Source organism: Dermacentor variabilis, chromosome 1 (assembly GCF_050947875.1).
Source record: "Dermacentor variabilis isolate Ectoservices chromosome 1, ASM5094787v1, whole genome shotgun sequence".
NCBI classification, from domain to species: domain Eukaryota; kingdom Metazoa; phylum Arthropoda; class Arachnida; order Ixodida; family Ixodidae; genus Dermacentor; species Dermacentor variabilis.
Window position 1 is genome coordinate 173,936,252 of NC_134568.1, and position 16,879 is coordinate 173,953,130.

The window sequence follows — 16,879 nt, forward strand, 5'->3', positions numbered from 1 at the left end:
CTGCACTAAAACTGAAACCTAAACTGTCTCCTTCGTCTCCACAGTAATTAACCAGAGTTTGCAAATCTTCTTGGGTATCTGCTAACAGTACAATATCGTCCGTATACATTAAACCCGGTAGTCGTTGCTCAACACCCTTTCCGCCTAATCTGTCCGTAATCCGCCTAAGATGATGGTAGCGCCTAGCGCCCCATCGCGTTTTATGACATCATCGCTCTTTGCCGCTCCGGCTGCTCGTTGCACCACGCACTACCCTCCTCCTTTCCGCAGCAGTTCCCCGGATTCGAGCGGCTGCCGCAACTCTTCCGCTGGCGTTCATGTAGTCACGAATCAATGAACCTGGCCCAGCTGTGGCGAAACTCCGTTTAATTTGCTAGAATGTTCTAACTTTACTTGTAACATAGAAGTTCAGGAAGTCCTGCGGTGTTGGAGCTTTAGGTGCGCCTGATCCTTCGTTAAATTCAATGCATGAGATCGACGTGTGTCGCGATTCATCATGTGCGTGCCCATCATGCGAGTAATAGGAAATGAATGATACGTGACGGAGCAGTGCTTTCAATAGTGTTGTGCTTTGCACACGTGTTCAGTACTAGCTTTTTTTTTTGTTTTGAGGTATTCGTATTCACGCAGTGCTCTCTTTTATGCTTCATCAGAACAGTCGCGGGAAGAATTTACTATAACTACATCTACGTCTGACGCACCATGGACAAGAACGAGCAATCTATGAGTAGCGAGGAAATGGAAAGAGTGAGTACTATCATGTATTAAAGCAACTTTATTCTTATTTAAAGCGAGTGCAACTCGTCGCTGTAAACTACGGTACCGGCGTTGTGGTGCCCTTGTGTTGAGGACCCTACAGCTTCACTTTGGTGTAACATTAGCTGCGCGTGTTGAGCTTTAATTGCGCACTGTTAATCGCTGACATTGTTTCTCCTTTCACGGTTAGCTCTGACCCTTGAGGAGGTGTAGTGTAGGTAGCACGCCTTTATCGCCTAGGGCGATTCGTAGATGACGCCCATATTACCTTCCTGTTTGCGTCATGCAGTCTATACTATGTACCAATGTAAACAGTTAAAGATCATCATTAGTCTGCAGCACAAACTGGATAAACTTGAGAAGGCCAGACTTTAATAATTCAGTTCTCTGGGAACAAGGGACATAAGTGTTATTGTTGTCGTTTCGTATAATGGTGCCATAGTATATCTGCATTTCAATCTTGGAGCTGCTAAGGAAGTCTTCGTGCTCATGGTTAATGCTTCTCTACTGTAATTTATTTCAGGCGATACTTCAACCCTATTATTACATTGTCAGAATTCCTGGAAAGCAAATAAGAACCAAACTGGCAGAGGTAAGATGGATGCTAAGTTTACTTATGTTTTTGTATCTATACTGTAAGTGTCTGCAGGTTCTTATAAAGCTAGTGAACTTTCAAGGTGCTGTTATAAAATAACCAAAATTCATGAGGGCATTTCGAGTAACACCATTATTTTGCCATTGTAAATGTGTAACAGTACCTTAGTTAAACATCCTATGTCATTAATACATGTGTTAAGAATGTAAGCACCTTGTTTGTTGTTCGCATGTGGTGTACACCAAGTAAAATTTGTGTTAAATCATTGTTTACAAAGATGTAATTCATAACAATGCTGTGTCATTGCATTGCAGTGTGGAAACGTTTATAATGTCTTATACAATTCCTCTCTGGAGATGTACAGAATTCATTTGCAAAGGGGCAAATACTGTAAAGGATTATGTTGTGAATTGGTGAGATTTTGTGTAGTCTGTTATTTATTGTGATGGTTGCATGTTTATTGGGTGGGATTTTTCATAACTTGTTCGTTTTATGTTTGTTTGCTAGTGACACTGCTTTGTGTTACTAACATTGTAGTGCATAGTCATAGAATTGGTCACTAGAAAAGCAGTGCTTGTTTAAACTCAATTGCCGTGTTGATTCTGGGCTCCGGTGAATGCATTTCACGGGACATTTTGTCTAACACCACTCTTACTGACAGTGCTTTGCTTGTTTGCACACAAAATCAATAATTAATGTTGGCTTTCAGTAAGGCCTGATCAGAGATGGATCCAGATTTTCTCCAAGGAAAGTTCTCCACTTATGAAGTGTACCAGACAAGTTGGTCTGGTTTATGGTCAACAAACTATGTGAGGAAAATTTTTAGGAAGTCAGGATACCAGGTCAGGACTACTGGGTCTGCACTATGTTGTCAGCATCCTGCACTGTGGAGACTCAAGATTCCCACACCCCAACTTTTCCTCACATCCATATACTGCTCTCATAACGTAGGTGAGTCATTGATTTCTGCTGAAGAACCAGGCAAGTGCTGTCACTTAAAGTGGTATTAGACAGAGTAGGCCATAGAATTCCATTCACAACCTGCTGCGAAAGCTCAGGGGCTATCGCGTGCCGCTGAGCATGAGGTCGCGGGTTTGATCACAGTTCTGACAGGGGCGGAATACAAAAGTACTGTGTATCGGGTCTGCGCCAAAGAACTCTAGACGGTTGAAATTCATCTGGGGTCCCCCACTATGGCGTGCCTCATAATCAGATTGCGCTTTTGTCACGTAAAACCGCACAATTTAATTTTTAAATCCATTTGCACTGCAAATTTGAGTATGAATGAATAGGGGTGGAAACTTTGGTAAGTTAGCTTTACTTCATGTTTTTGCACATGAAGAATAAGACAAGAGAGAAGAAATACAGGACATGCCCTTGTTCTTTGTCTCTCTCTGTCCAACTGGGGTATCACTGTCTGCTTTGAATCTTGCTTTTGACTTTCACCACAGTCTGTGTTGCAAAGACAGACGAAACTGTGCCAGCTTATCCAGTGGAGCGTGAACTTGTCTTCTCTGGTGTCTCATTCTTCCCTTCATTTTTTGCACACGTAGACATGAAGGACAGAGTGATTTTAGCAGATAAGTAGTCGTAACTATTTACATCCAATAACTATGCATAACTATTTACATCCAAAGCTCGTGCAGTCCTTTTTTCATGTTAGAGTAAGAGCACTACATAATGTTAACAAAAGTTATTTCAGACGCCATGTGCTCATTCATGTGTTCCCACCTATTACAAACTGAGTGTTCCTTATGAAATTGGATAAGAGTCGGAGATTTTAGGCACTTGTTCCAGATAGCTGGAGCAGTCTAGTTTGCTCAAACTTGCTTCTTTATTGCTCACCTTTTAACAGATGGTAGTGGCATGCTGTATTTTGCTTTGGTCCTCAAGAGATCATAGCTTAATGGTTATTAATATGCAAATTGAATAGCGCTATGGCATGTTAGAAATGTTAAAATGAGCTCGTAATTCTTGAGCATTGCAGTTCTGAAACGGCTAACTTGGAAAGCCGGTGTGTGGAAAATTGTGTCATTAGTCCCAAAGGTATCATTTGTTGTGTGAGCTTTTCTGGTGCGTTTGTTGCATTGTTTTTCAAGTCAGTTTATTCTTCCAAGCTGTACAGTTTATTTACATGTACCATGGTAGCTTGGTGGGCCATATTTCGTTATGGAAGAAATCCACATGTTACAAGGCAGACATGTGAGGCACGTGCAGCAATGCCACATAGTACACTGTGCATTATTAATTAAAACTTCTTTCTGGGCGACTTGGTGCATACTTGACATAAAAATTGTTACAGCGCAAACACATGCAACCACACGTATCAAGGACGGGACACAAGCGCTGACTGTCAACTAAATTTTCTTTACGGAAGACGGATACCTTATGTAAAGGGAAAGGTAGAAGTGAAGGGGGAAGGTAGTGATACAATCGGGGAATAATGACATTGCGCATCGATGAACGAACGTGCCAGCAGTCAACGGAATCAGGTGTAGAAAAAACAAGAAAAAGAGAAAAAAAAAAACTAGAAAAACCCTAGAAAAAAGCGAGGGATATTAACATACAATCAAATCAGTAAGCAGTCGCTTCCAAAAAATGAAGCTCTGCAGCAAAGAGCGATACAGAAGGGGTGCTTACGCACTTGCTGCCATATTTGTGTATGTGGAACGCTTCCAAACTGACGCGCACCGTCGCGTCGGCACTCTTGCCGAGAATCTTCGTCTCTCCCAATCGAGCCTCGCATCCTGTGTATTAAATTACGTACGCGACCAAATGTGCGTACTTGTCCTTTAAGTTACTTAAATTTCGGGCATCTTCACCCAAGTGTTCATTAATGCGGCGGCCGGTTTGGCCGACATAAGCCTTTCCACACTTCAAGGGAATGGTGTAGACCACTCCTGTGGAGCACTTGATGAACGGCTTGTCATTGTCAGCTAAAACATGAGAAGCTGTTCATCAAGTGCTCCACAGGAGGGGTCTACGCCATTCCCTTGAAGTGTGGAAAGGCTTACAATGGCCAAACTGGCCGCTGCATTAGTGAACGCTTGGGGGAACATGCCCGAAATTTAAGTAACTTAAAGGACAAGTACGCACATTTGGTCGCGTACGTAATTTAATACACAGGATGCGAGGCTCGATTGGGAGAGACGAAGATTCTCGGCAAGAGTGCCGACGCGACGGCGCGCGTCAGTTTGGAAGCGTTCCACATACACAAATATGGCAGCAAGTGCGTAAGCACCCCTTCTGTATCGCTCTTTGCTGCAGAGCTTCATTTTTTGGAAGCGACTGCTTACTGATTTGATTGTATGTTAATATCCCTCGCTTTTTTCTAGGGTTTTTCTAGTTTTTTTTTCTCTTTTTCTTGTTTTTTCTACACCTGATTCCGTTGACTGCTGGCACGTTCGTTCATCGTTGCGCAATGTCATTATTCCCCGATTGTATCACTACCTTCCCCCTTCACTTCTACCTTTCCCTTTACATAAGGTATCCGTCTTCCGTAAAGAAAATTTAGTTGAGAGTCAGCGCTTGTGTCCCGTCCTTGATACGTGTGGTTGCATGTGTTTGCGCTGTAACAATTTTTATGTCAAATACACTGTGCATTATCGCAGCTCTGGAATGATCAAGCTACCTGCTGTGCTTTATTCAAGGCTGTAGTTAGCATATTAAAATATTCGAATAAATTTTGTATATGCTTCTGTGAAGTGTACTTGGTGTTCCAAGTACATGTCTTATTTTTAATCCAATTAGTAAATATAATACGAAGTTGTAACCTCCAGAGAAAGTGTAATGTGTGCTTATGATCCAGTCTTTGTTTGTTCTAAGCTTTGTGCTCTTTTAGATGCATAAGATTTGTCAAAGTTATTGTTGATAGATTGCAGAAAGCTATTCAATCTCATTTGAGGTCACTAATACAACTGTGTATTTATAAATGTGAATCATGACACCGTGTGTGAACACCTGTGTGAACAGCCTGTAATTTACTGGTCTATTTTTGGGAGTCTAACATTGAAGTCATCATACTGTTTTTTTCTGTAATTGCTGTATTGAAATTATTCTTTTCTAACACGTTTTTCATCCAAGTTGTAAGCACACAAGTTCCCAGTGCCAAAGCCCTGCTTGCTAGCAGATTTGATGTTGGTTTCATTTTTAATTTGTAATATCTGCTTCTCATTTGCAGGCCTTCAATTATTGGCTGAAAATATCCCCTGAAAAATGTCAAGCTGTAACAGAGATTGTTCAAATGCTCCACAATTCTAGTCTTTTGTAAGTATCATAGCCAAACTTTGTTTGCATGAGTATGAGTGTTCTTGGTGGTTGTAGTTTGGCAACGTATGAAGATACTGCCAAAAGTCTCTTTGCCTGCAGTGACTGATTGGCTGATTGCAATGATTGCCGTGAGTCATGGCTCATCGCAATCAACACCCTCATTTTTCATGCACAGGCAATACTGCATATGATGCATCAGTCCTGCGCATAGCTTCCTGCCTGCATGATTTAATGAACAGGTTGTTGGTTTAGGTGCTGTGAGATTAAGTTAGTACATGCAATTCACTGCTTTCTTTTTCTGAATTGTGAAAGAAGTTGTGTAGCCACATATTGGTGAGTGCAGGCATTAGATTTTTGTGCTGACCTGTTCTGTGGTCTCTTATCCATGCCCAATTTATTGAGCTGTGGCTTCACAGGTCTTTGTCTTTCCTGATTTCCATAGGATTGATGACATTGAGGATAACTCCTTGCTTCGAAGAGGTGTGCCTGTTGCTCATCACATCTTTGGAGTGGCCAGCACCATAAACTCTGCTAACTATGTTTACTTCCTCAGCCTTGAGAAGTGTCTACAGCTAGGGGATCCTCGGGCCACCACTGTTTTCACTGGTGAGCCTGCCTACATTCTCTTTTGGCACAAATACCGGCCTGATGTGGCTTTGATTTCCCAGCACAGGAATGATTGGGTAAGAGCAGCTAATGCAAAGTACACACTTTGCAAAGTACACACTTTTGGGACCCAACAAATTTGTTAAAGGGTCCCTACCGATTGTTATTAGGAAAAAAACACTTTTATGGCAGCTGTTTTTTTATACTGCAAGATCACATAAAACTTAAATAGCTGAATAAATAAAACAAGAAAATACAGTAGTAGGGAACATTTCACAAATGAGATACATTTTTCTAACAACTTTCTTTGTTACATCATCGAACACATCAGCACAGGAAAAGAAAAAAAAAAAGTGAGGGCCTGTGCAAGCATGTGCAGTGTTACGCATTGTTAATAAGTGAGAGTTTTAATTGTTTAAGAAATGTATGCAATGTTCTTAGAGTGGTTAGGTCACTGTCAAGTTTATTCCAAACTGAGGTACCTGTAAACTGTAGTGTAGAGCGACCGTAATTAGTATTTACCTTAGGCAATAAAAAATGACAGCGAGATGTGTTTCCAACATGGCGAAGTGAGGGATGGAGCGAGACTGTTGTCAAGGCCAGTTTTTCATTAACTATTTGATGCATGACGGAGGCAATGTTGTATGTTGTCAAATTGTAAATGTTGAGAATGTTAAAGGTTTTAAATAAATCTTATTACATGGTGATTAAATCTTAAATGAATCTTATTATTATGGTGATTAGTTTTCAGTTGTTCATCATGGTCATTGGCTTCAGTTTCTGCAGAGCAGATAGTTCGGTCTGTGAATGTGGTGCGGTGGTAAGAACAAAAATTTCAAGTCCCAGAAAGATTGCCCAAATGAATCGTTAAAGGGCCCCTCACCAAGCCACATAGCAAATTTTGTTTTTATACTGGCTGTTGTTACGTGCCCTTTAGAGAGTGTTCTACTGTAATAAGTTTTCAAATTGGTTCGTTAATAGCTGGGATAGTAATATTTCAGTGCTGTGAACCCATGATTTCAGGAGGCGAGCGTCACTGCCAACATACACTCTCTCCACTTGCGCCCATCTAACCTCCGCAAGTGAAATTCCTTCCCTGCGTTCCCCCATACTGCAGCTGGAAGAATGCTTGACGCATACGTCACAGGCCCTGCCTTGTATTCTTTTTTTTTCTCACCTTTTTGCTGCACGGCACACTTCTGCTGATGGTCTCACGTGCAAGCTGTTGCATTTGTCTCGTTTTGCTTAGCACGCGATGTTGCGCGCTATGCATGGGAACACCTGACTAGTGGTATAAGCGAGTGCTACACGAACATTGAGGCAGACACAAGTGGATCACAGAGCATGATCGCATGCTGGAACATGGTAGAAAATCACATAGTTTCACTCTCCGCGTGCATGACTGCACGACATGGGAACGAGCAGATGAAACGGAAGTACATCTCTGTTGCTGCGGTACGAAGTAAACAGAGGCACGCAGACATTCGGTTTGTAGGTTTTATTATTTCTCTAAACGTTAAATCATCTATTGAAGCAACAGATAAAACTAATAACTGCTGTTGCCTTGGATAATTCTGAAAGTCACGTGCCACTGTGAGTGACGTTACAGCACCGCAAACTACGTAGGTGCACTTGCACAAGTGATGTTGACTCTCCAGCTGGGAGTGTGGCGCTCGCGAGGAGAAGGGCGCAGGGCATTTGGTTTGAAATTTCAGCTCTTTTTGCGGTGCGCAGCAGCATAGAACTTTGCATGCACGATCATTTGCGTGCACTGTACGCATTGCACTTGTCAGTTCGAAATGGCCAGACCTGGTGAGGGGCCCTTTAAAGCAAGCATACCAAAAAATTTTTTTGAGAGTGTGGTGTGCACTGCATCAACATGAGAGGGAACACTCAGTCTGTGTTCAAACACTAGTCTCTGCAACCATGCAGGTCAGAACCTATGTAGTTTTTATGTTGAAGAATCCCCCCATACAACTTTATCTACTTAAAGGGACCTGGAAATGATTTTGACGATTTTCTACAAACATACTGAGTCGTTAGAGTAGGTCCTTCTGATCATTAATTGACGCATCTAAGTGTTCCGCGTAAAGCGTGTAATTTATTATAAAGTATTAAAAATGCACATCGCTGCCGATCGCAGCACACTGCTCGGCGGAATTTTAAGCTGCCCCTACCCATATAACAGAAATCACCCATCTGACGTCAGTGGGGCGAGCTATCCGATTTGCTGCCCAGGGCGTGTGATCGATAATTTTTCCAACTTAATGGTAAACAAATAATGTTTGTAATAGTTGGAATGTTAGTTAATTTGTTTTTATAAAAAGAAAGTAACATAAAGAGAATGCACAAGAACAATTTTTCAGTACACTTAAGCACTTCCAGCACACAGCAAGTGTCGTCTGCTTGTGTTACAACGTCTTTGACGAGAGCTCCGCCGTCAGTGTCGGTCTCTCTTTTCACGAGCGCTATGATTCGACTTTGTTGCGTTGTGGACTACAAACGTAGCAACTGGCAATATGTCAAGCTGTGACATCATGTCCCTCTGCAAGGCAGTAGATGAGCGGACTGGCTGCAGCGCGTTGGACTGCCGCTACCCGATGGGCGCCAGGATTTGCACGAGTGCGGCCGTCACTTCACACCGGAAGATTACTAATGCAATAGCGTTTCACAAGTCCGGTATTAGGGTAAACGCAAGCGCAAGGGGACAGGGCCTGACTATGTCCCCTTGTGTGTCGTTTCAGGGGATGAACAGAAGCACAAAATGTGAATGGTCTGCATGGTGCAGCCAGCCACCTGGTGGCATAGAGCTCAACCACACACAGTAGCAGTAACAAAATGTATTCTTTGATGCTGGTGTAAATTTTTCACAGGAGTGTAATTGTTAACATGTTGTTTTTATAAATGTTTAAAATGTTTTACACTTGGTTAGAGCAATATTAGCTCTTTCTTTGGGTGGGTAAGCTCTGCGCCACGGGTGGCTGGACCGTGGAGACCGATCAGGCAGCTCACGTACGTCTACGCTAAAGTTCCTTCATCAGCTTGAGTTTATGCCTTCACCGTTCCGTCGAGACGTTCTGCTCATCATCATCAGCAGCAGCAGCCTGGTTACGCCCACTGCAGGGCAAAGGCCTCTCCCATACTTCTCCAACAACCCCGGTCATGTACTAATTGTGGCCATGTCGTCCCTACAAACTTCTTAATCTCATCCGCCCACCTAACTTTCTGCCGCCCTCTGCTAAGCTTCCCTTGGAATCCAGTCCGTAACCCTTAATGACCATCGGTTATCTTCCCTCCTCATTACATGTCCTGCCCATGCCCATTTCTTTTTCTTGATTTCAACTAAGATGTCATTAACTCGCGTTTGTTCCCTCACTCAATCTGCTCTTTTCTTATCCCTTAACGTTACACCTATCATTCTTCTTTCCATAGCTCGTTGCGTCGTCCTCAATTTGAGTAGAACCCTTTTCGTAAGCCTCCAGGTTTCTGCCCCGTACGTGAGTACTGGTAAGACACAGCTATTATACACTTTTCTCTTGAGGGATAATGGCAACCTGCTGTTCATGATCTGAGAATGCCTGCGAAACGCACCCCAGCCCATTCTTATTCTTCTGGTTATTTCTGTCTCATGATCCGGATCCGCTGTCACTACCTGCCCTAAGTAGATGTACTCCCTTACCACTTCCAGTGCCTCGTTACCTATTGTAAATTGCTGTTCTCTTCCGAGACTGTTAAATATTACTTTAGTTTTCTGCAGATTAATTTTTAGACCCACTCTTCTGCTTTGCCTCTCCAGGTCAGTGAGCATGCATTGCAATTGGTCCCCTGAGTTACTAAGCAAGGCAATATCAGCGAATCGCAAGTTACTAAGGTATTCTCCATTAACTTTTATCCCCAGTTCTTCCCAATTCACGTCTCTGAATACCTCCTGTAAACACGCTGTGAATAGCATTGGAGAGATCGTATCTCCCTACCTGACGCCCTTCTTTATTGGGATTTTGTTGCTTGCTTTATGGAGGACTACGGTGGCTCTGAAGCTGCTATAGATATCTTTCAGTATATTTACATATGGCACGTCTACACCCTGGTTCCGTAATGCCTCCATGACTGCTGAGGTTTCGACAGAATCAAACGCTTTCTCGTAATCAATGAAAGCTATATATAAGAAACGTTCTGCTAGTGTGTGATTACCGGAATACCAGACACGTTGGGTACTACGACAGAATGCTCGCAACGCACACTGCTTCGATAGCTCTCGCTTGGGGTTGGCCGCAAAGCCGCTAGTGGAGATGTTGCGCGCTGCCGGGCTCAAAAACAACCGGAAGTGGACGATGTGACGTCGCATCGTGACGCAAAATTAGTGAAGGCGGAGCTTAGCCCCAGAAGTTCGGCGAAATAGTTGAGGAGGTAAAGCATGGCTAGGGAGGAGGGTAACTTGTAATCGCTTGTAGCTCCATTAATACGTAACACTTTACTTAAATTGTGGTACGAGTGTTCTACTTAAGCTGTACCCTACGCGTCTACAAAATTTGTCCGAACCGTTTCAGGGGCCCTTTAAGCACAGGAGCAGAGAAAATTAGCAGTTTGAACACAATTATTGTTCTCTTTTGTATTGCTTCTTTGTATGCACATTCCTAATTAAAGGCTCAAACATGACATGCAAGCCATGTCAGAAAGGGATAGCTTATCACTCCTGATGGACAAGTTCTGAATTGTTGTAACTTTATGTGTGCTTATGTGAGCCTCATTACCTGTTGTAAAAAGATAAACAAGACAAAATGTTGCTTCTGCAAATTCTACACTGTCAAAGCAGGCCAATGCTGGCAACGGCATCACAGCTGCAGGACCACTGTTGCTATGGTTGTGATGAGCATTAAGTCAGATGGTGCATCTTCAAAGCAGAGTTAGTTGTATTGTTTAGAATGCAGAGTAACAAGGATGTTATAGTTTTGTCACCATGATGAACACAGAAATGATGTACTACTGAGAATTTGGTGCATGTTGTAGAACCATGTCTGGTCAAAATTGAGAGTCCTCTACTACAGTGTCCTTCACAATCTTGGTGTAGCTTTGGGGACTAATATCTGACCAATCATTTAATCCAGAACTTCATTTTGGAACAGTTCGGGTAATGTACCGAAATTACCATACAGAGGAAGGAGAGTGCTTCTGCTATGTGGGCACATTTCTTGCATCTTTGTTTCTTTGCTCTGTTTTAGGACTGCACTATCAATCTAGTAGCTGCTGTAGGACATCTGAAATCTTGGGCCACTTGTTTACTATGTGTGTCTAGGTGGTCAGATAAATAGGTTGTAAGAATATTCACGGACATAGTATGCTTTGTGCAGAACAGTGCCTGGAGCTTCACCGTGGTCAAGGCATGGAGATATACTGGAGGGATAATTACATCTGCCCTTCAGAGGATGACTATATCACAATGGTTAAACGAAGTAAGTTTCCCATGTCTGTAGAAGTATCTGTTTCACAACGTCATGTGAGAACCAACTAGAGTTGGAATTGAAGCCCACTTTCAAACCTTTATTTTTGTTTCTATTTATCAGCAAACACTGAACATCTATTCACACTGGGGATTTCTGTTCAGGCTGGCTACTCAAAGAATGCTATGTGCTGCCAGAAATTCAAAATGTGTAGCTCTTTCGGTGATGCTCAATGCACTTGCCCTGTGAGGGTGACATCCTTTTCTTCTCAGCCTCATAGCCATTATATGACCACCCATTGTGTGATTGCCATGTGTGGCAAGATTGAGTTGCAAAAAGCACATTTGTACTTACATGCACACTTAATGATGTAAGTGACCAATAGTGAGCAAGGTGCTGGTTATACTATAACAGTAAATGTTACCAGAGCACCAAAGTGTAACTCCAGCCGCACAAGAGATGTTGACTACTCAGTCTACATGACCGGTATTACACTAATACATTAACAGCAATACGTGGTGCTGTCAGTGTCAAAACGTTTATAGGACATCATTTTTTTCAAAAACGCTTAGTTTCTGCTTTGTTCTGGCATGCAGTCTCTAAATGAACACAGCACTGGGTTGGTCCTATCTATTGGAGAATGCAACTCTCAATTTCTGGCTATGTGCCAATTCTTTGCAGAAACTCGTCTTTTTTAAGATTCTGTATCTCATAATCCCATCCTGCCAGTAGCACACCAGGCTAGAAATCCCCGAAATTTCCTTCTAAAGCATACTGTAATGGCAGTTTATACTGCTCCTCAACATTTACAGAAGCATAATTTTTTGTTATTAGTGTGCTTTGGCTTTCTGTGGTACCTTGAGGGTGTCTTTTAATCATTAAATTGAAGCTATTGGCTTGACTTACCATTAAGCCATCTGTTGGTGTACAGATAATGTGCATTTATTCTTGCCGGTGACAGTGTCATGCTTATTTTCTTTAGAAACTGGAGGCCTTTTTGGACTAGCTGTACGGCTTATGCAACTGTTCAGTGAAAACAAGAGGTAAGGCATGGGCTAGTCACCTGCCAAATGCGGTGGCACTTTCCGCTTTTTCTAGTATAAAAATGATGTTCGTAGTTAATAGCTCTTGAAGTGAAATATTTATAATGGTTGGTGCTCAACACAAATCTCGGAATAGTACAACTATTTCTAAGCTTTCAGCTTTGGCATACTGACTTAGTTTGTTTTTGGGTAATGCAAATATTTTTTCTGCCCAAAGGAAATTTGTACTGACGTCATTTTGTGGTGATAAGAAAGGAAGGTCACTGCATTTCAAACTACTTGATGAATGTATTGACAATTTTAATTAGATGTCACAAGCTGGAAAAGTGCGGTGAATAACTTGCAGTAACTTTTCTGACGAGGCAACGGTCAGGAAAGGATGTGGCACTCCTCCACTCTGCAGCACAACGGGCGCTGAAGCAGGGTTTGTTGACTCTCTGACATGGCGCAGAGCAGGCTGTAGGCTTGCCAACGAATTGAGTTTCAGTTGTGCAAGATCTGGGGCGAGATCGCGCAAACACCTCGCTTTCCAAACGTTCGTTTCGCATCCTACGTCACTGAAGATACAGTGTTCAATTTGCACTCCCGCCTCGCGATGCTGACAACCGCTGACAAAAGTGCAGCGCCAGCAAATCACAAGCGTGCAAGTGAACATTCGAAAAGTGAGAGGCTTGGGTGGTCTTTCCCCTGGTGACACGTATCCTTGTTCAATTTCAGACCTTCTGATATTGTGTACACAGTAATGAGGCGATTTTCATGCAGTAACTGGTGCACGCATTCCACATTTGCAGCTCTATGTGATGTTGATTGGCACATGGTCCTGTCGTTTCATTTTTCCCTTTGTTTTCATTGTTTGCACTGTAGTAATTGTGAAGCAATACCAACTAGCCGAATACACCATTCTCCTAAAGTTGATGGACGGCTGACTTTGGGATTGTCTTGCATCTTCCATCCTGAAGCCTTTGGTGCCATTCAAAGACATGGCTTCTTGATAATGTTTTGTCACCATATACTTGCTGAATCATGTTCCACATCTCACGAGAGGTTTTCCATAATGCAGAACTTAATGTTAGTTGTCTGCCCGATCCCGGAATTTGCATCCATCGTGTCACTTGTGTAACACCTACCTAAATGCTCTAATAAGCCGAACAGCACTGCTGCCTATTAAATTTACATGGAAGCTCTTCCTTGGCTATGTCTACTCTGAGCACGTACAAAGTTATTCATTAACACTCATTTCTTATGTTCGAATATCACAAATAAATAAAATTTTAAAAAGCAGCCAGTCCTGTTACTTCTCTGACAAAGGCTATACATCCCAGAAGGCTTCCAGTTGTTCTAGTAGCACGTCTGCATCGGTGTTGCTGTCTCCTATTGCGGCTGTCGTTATTGCCAAGCTGTATGTTGCTCTGATGCTCTTTGGCTTTAGGCAGTATACAGGACATTTTAGCATACAGCCATACAATGTTTCAGTGGTTCTTAGTCTACTCTACAGTCTTTACATTCTGCCAGTGACAACTTGCCAGTAGTCGTTGTGACTGTGTGATAACTATGGTGTTACTGCTGCTTGCAAAATCATCCTAATCTGCAAGCTAGAAATGGCAGTCATTTGCTTGAAAAGTTGCTGCAATAAACAAGAAGGGTACTCCATAACAAATATTTAAAACTTAAAGGGCGTCAACTCAAACTTGCTGACCACTATGGTAAAGGGCAACTCCAGCAGTTTTTAAACCATATTAGGATGTCACTTTGAAATGGCATTGGCAGTCCTGTCACCGGTAGGGTTATTTACTTTGCTTAGAAACTCGTCAATAATTTTAAATAACCAATAAACGAGGCACTGAAATTGAAACGGGTAGCTGCTTTGTGTGATGTCTACCATGAATTGATGACATCGCAGCCTACACTACTGTAATGTAAACAAGCAGAATGCGTGGTAAACACACAGTATACATGGTGCCGACTCCAAAAAAGGGAAGCTGGCAATGTTTTCTGACGACACAAGGAGCCTTTCCAGCTATTTCGAACTAGACAGTGGCTATTTCAGCGAGAGTATAAGTGCTGAAGGATGGCCATTTGCTTTTGACCTGCCTCCTCACGAGGCAGCTCGCGTGCCCCAAGCTCAATGCATTGTGCTGCAGCAAGGCAAAGAGTAAGTACTGGTTATCACGTTTGTCAAAACAGCGATTGTAGGCCGTCATCTCATAGAAAAAGTAGCACGTAGACTCACGTAGCAAGCACAGGGTAGTGGTAAAAAGTCATGCATTCGGTGGACATGAGTCAGGAACAAGCAAACAATTTTTAAATAATTTTCAGGAAAACTCAATGACTTGCGGTAATATTGTTTGGTACAGCTAATCAGAGTGCAAAGGTGAATATATTGTTACACTGCTCTGCCGTCTTGCTTCTTCCCTCCACAACTTCAACATTTTATTTAAAGTCAGTGAACATCAAAAAATCACCAGAGTTGCCCTCCTCAGCCACAGCTCCACTGACTGTAATTTCCTCTGGTACCAAATGTACGATTTACCAAACAAAGTGCCACGCTTTCTTCCTCTCAAATACCTAGTGTAGCAGAGTTTTGCACTATATCCTTTCTGATACATTTGTGTTGATGAATGAAGTTTTGAGCCCAGGTTATGGCTGTTTGTAGTTGGATAGTTTTATCAGTCTTAGGCACAGTACTTGTCACTTCTGCATCTGCCAGATTGTTCCACACTTGATTGTGCTGTGACATGCTGTAGCCACAAATGAACATGGAGTGCTTTTCTTAGCATATGTCATAGTGTAGGAGCATAATGTTCCAGCAATCCTTTGCTAGGTGGTAGCTGCCGCAATACAAAAGCATCTTCCATTTTGTTTGAACTTCTCTATTTTCTCGCATTGATATTCCTTTGCATCGTATAATAGTAAATGTTTGGTCCCCTAAGTCACAAAAAAAAAAGTAATTTTTTTTTTTAGGCTGTGGTGAGCATGATAGCTGAAACTAAATGGCACTGTCAGCATTCCATTGATCTTCTAACTTCTTTGTGGTGGCATGCAGTATCTTGTGAGCTCCAAGGCTTTTTTTCTGCTATTGTCTTCCTTGAGAAACTCCACAACCTCGCAAAATGTATTACTTCTCTCTGCATCGCTAGATTTATCTTGGTCATAGTACAGCTGAATTTCTGAGGGTAAACTCTTTTTCTACTACTACCTTCAACGGTGTGCTGTACTCGTGCCCAAAACCAAGAGTCCCACAACTTCTGATGTTCTGGACACCTTCATCATAGAGAGGTTCAAGGAATGTATGTCATCAGCAGAAGAGATGGACTTTAATAAAAGCAGACAGCTTGTGTGGTCATTCATAGCAAGTTCCTTTTGTCTGAAGGATTTTTGTAGGTCTGCCTATGGCACTCTGGTAATCATCGTCTTTCAATAAAAACCCATCAATGTAATCCTTGGCTTTGTTCCATCAGGTAGCAAATGTTTATCGTTGCAGATAAAGCTTTCATACTTATCCCCCCCCCCCAAAAAAAGATCCTTGAACACTTCTACTCAATTTATCTATTGACATTATCAGCATTCAGCAGCTTATTTATGGGTACAATATGTTTTAGTGCACAACTGCTGGCTTTCCTGGGCTGTTTAAGTCATCTGAACTTTCTAGATCTATTGCTTTCTGTATCGTCTCACTCATGACTTTGCAAGACACATAGGAACTTTAATAGATTTGATTTCTAAGTAAAAATATTATCTGCCAGTTCTTTGGTGGCATTATTTTCAGGCTGTTTCTTTCTTGACAAGAATATTCGCATTGTCTTGAAGTTCAGCTATGGATGTTGGCGTTGATGCCAGCCATTGAGTTAGAATCGTTAATAGGTTCCATTCTACTAGTGCTTAATGCACTCTGCTTCTTTCATTGACAATCTGTTCTCCAGTGAGCTTGGAAAGGAAGATCAGCAGGAAGACTTGCATGGGTATGCTTAACTGCAGCATCAAGGAGCAAGTTATGCAAGTCAGGTGTACTTGCAGATTTGCACTTCAGTGACTAACAGCATCAGTCAGCACCATGGAAGCTGCTTCCGGGGTCTTACAGTAGCGCGCTATTGCTGTTCAGCATGAGGCCTTTGACACCATTCTTTGAGAAAGGACCGAAGTCACACTTTTGTGCACCAAGCTATGTTTGTTGG

At 42.3% G+C, this 16,879-nt stretch overlaps 1 protein-coding gene across 5 annotated transcripts in view; it reads left to right on the forward strand.

The window, feature by feature from the left end:
- The first annotated feature begins 251 nt into the window (after window positions 1-251).
- Window positions 252-16,879, forward strand: part of qm (geranylgeranyl pyrophosphate synthase quemao) — a 35,500-nt gene continuing 18,872 nt past the window's right edge. Inside the window, exons 1-8 of one of the 5 annotated variants that reach the window (XM_075699656.1) lie at window positions 252-438; window positions 654-747; window positions 1,280-1,348; window positions 1,666-1,764; window positions 5,532-5,617; window positions 6,063-6,226; window positions 11,575-11,676; window positions 12,647-12,707. In XM_075699656.1, coding sequence (XP_075555771.1) covers window positions 703-747; window positions 1,280-1,348; window positions 1,666-1,764; window positions 5,532-5,617; window positions 6,063-6,226; window positions 11,575-11,676; window positions 12,647-12,707 — 626 coding nt within the window. In that variant the 5' untranslated portion in view covers window positions 252-438; window positions 654-702. Of the gene's footprint in view, window positions 439-653; window positions 748-1,279; window positions 1,349-1,665; window positions 1,765-2,086; window positions 2,303-5,531; window positions 5,618-6,062; window positions 6,227-11,574; window positions 11,677-12,646; window positions 12,708-16,879 lie in introns of those variants that run through there. The other 4 variants (XM_075699662.1, XM_075699669.1, XM_075699676.1 and 1 more) reach the window with 4 other exon arrangements.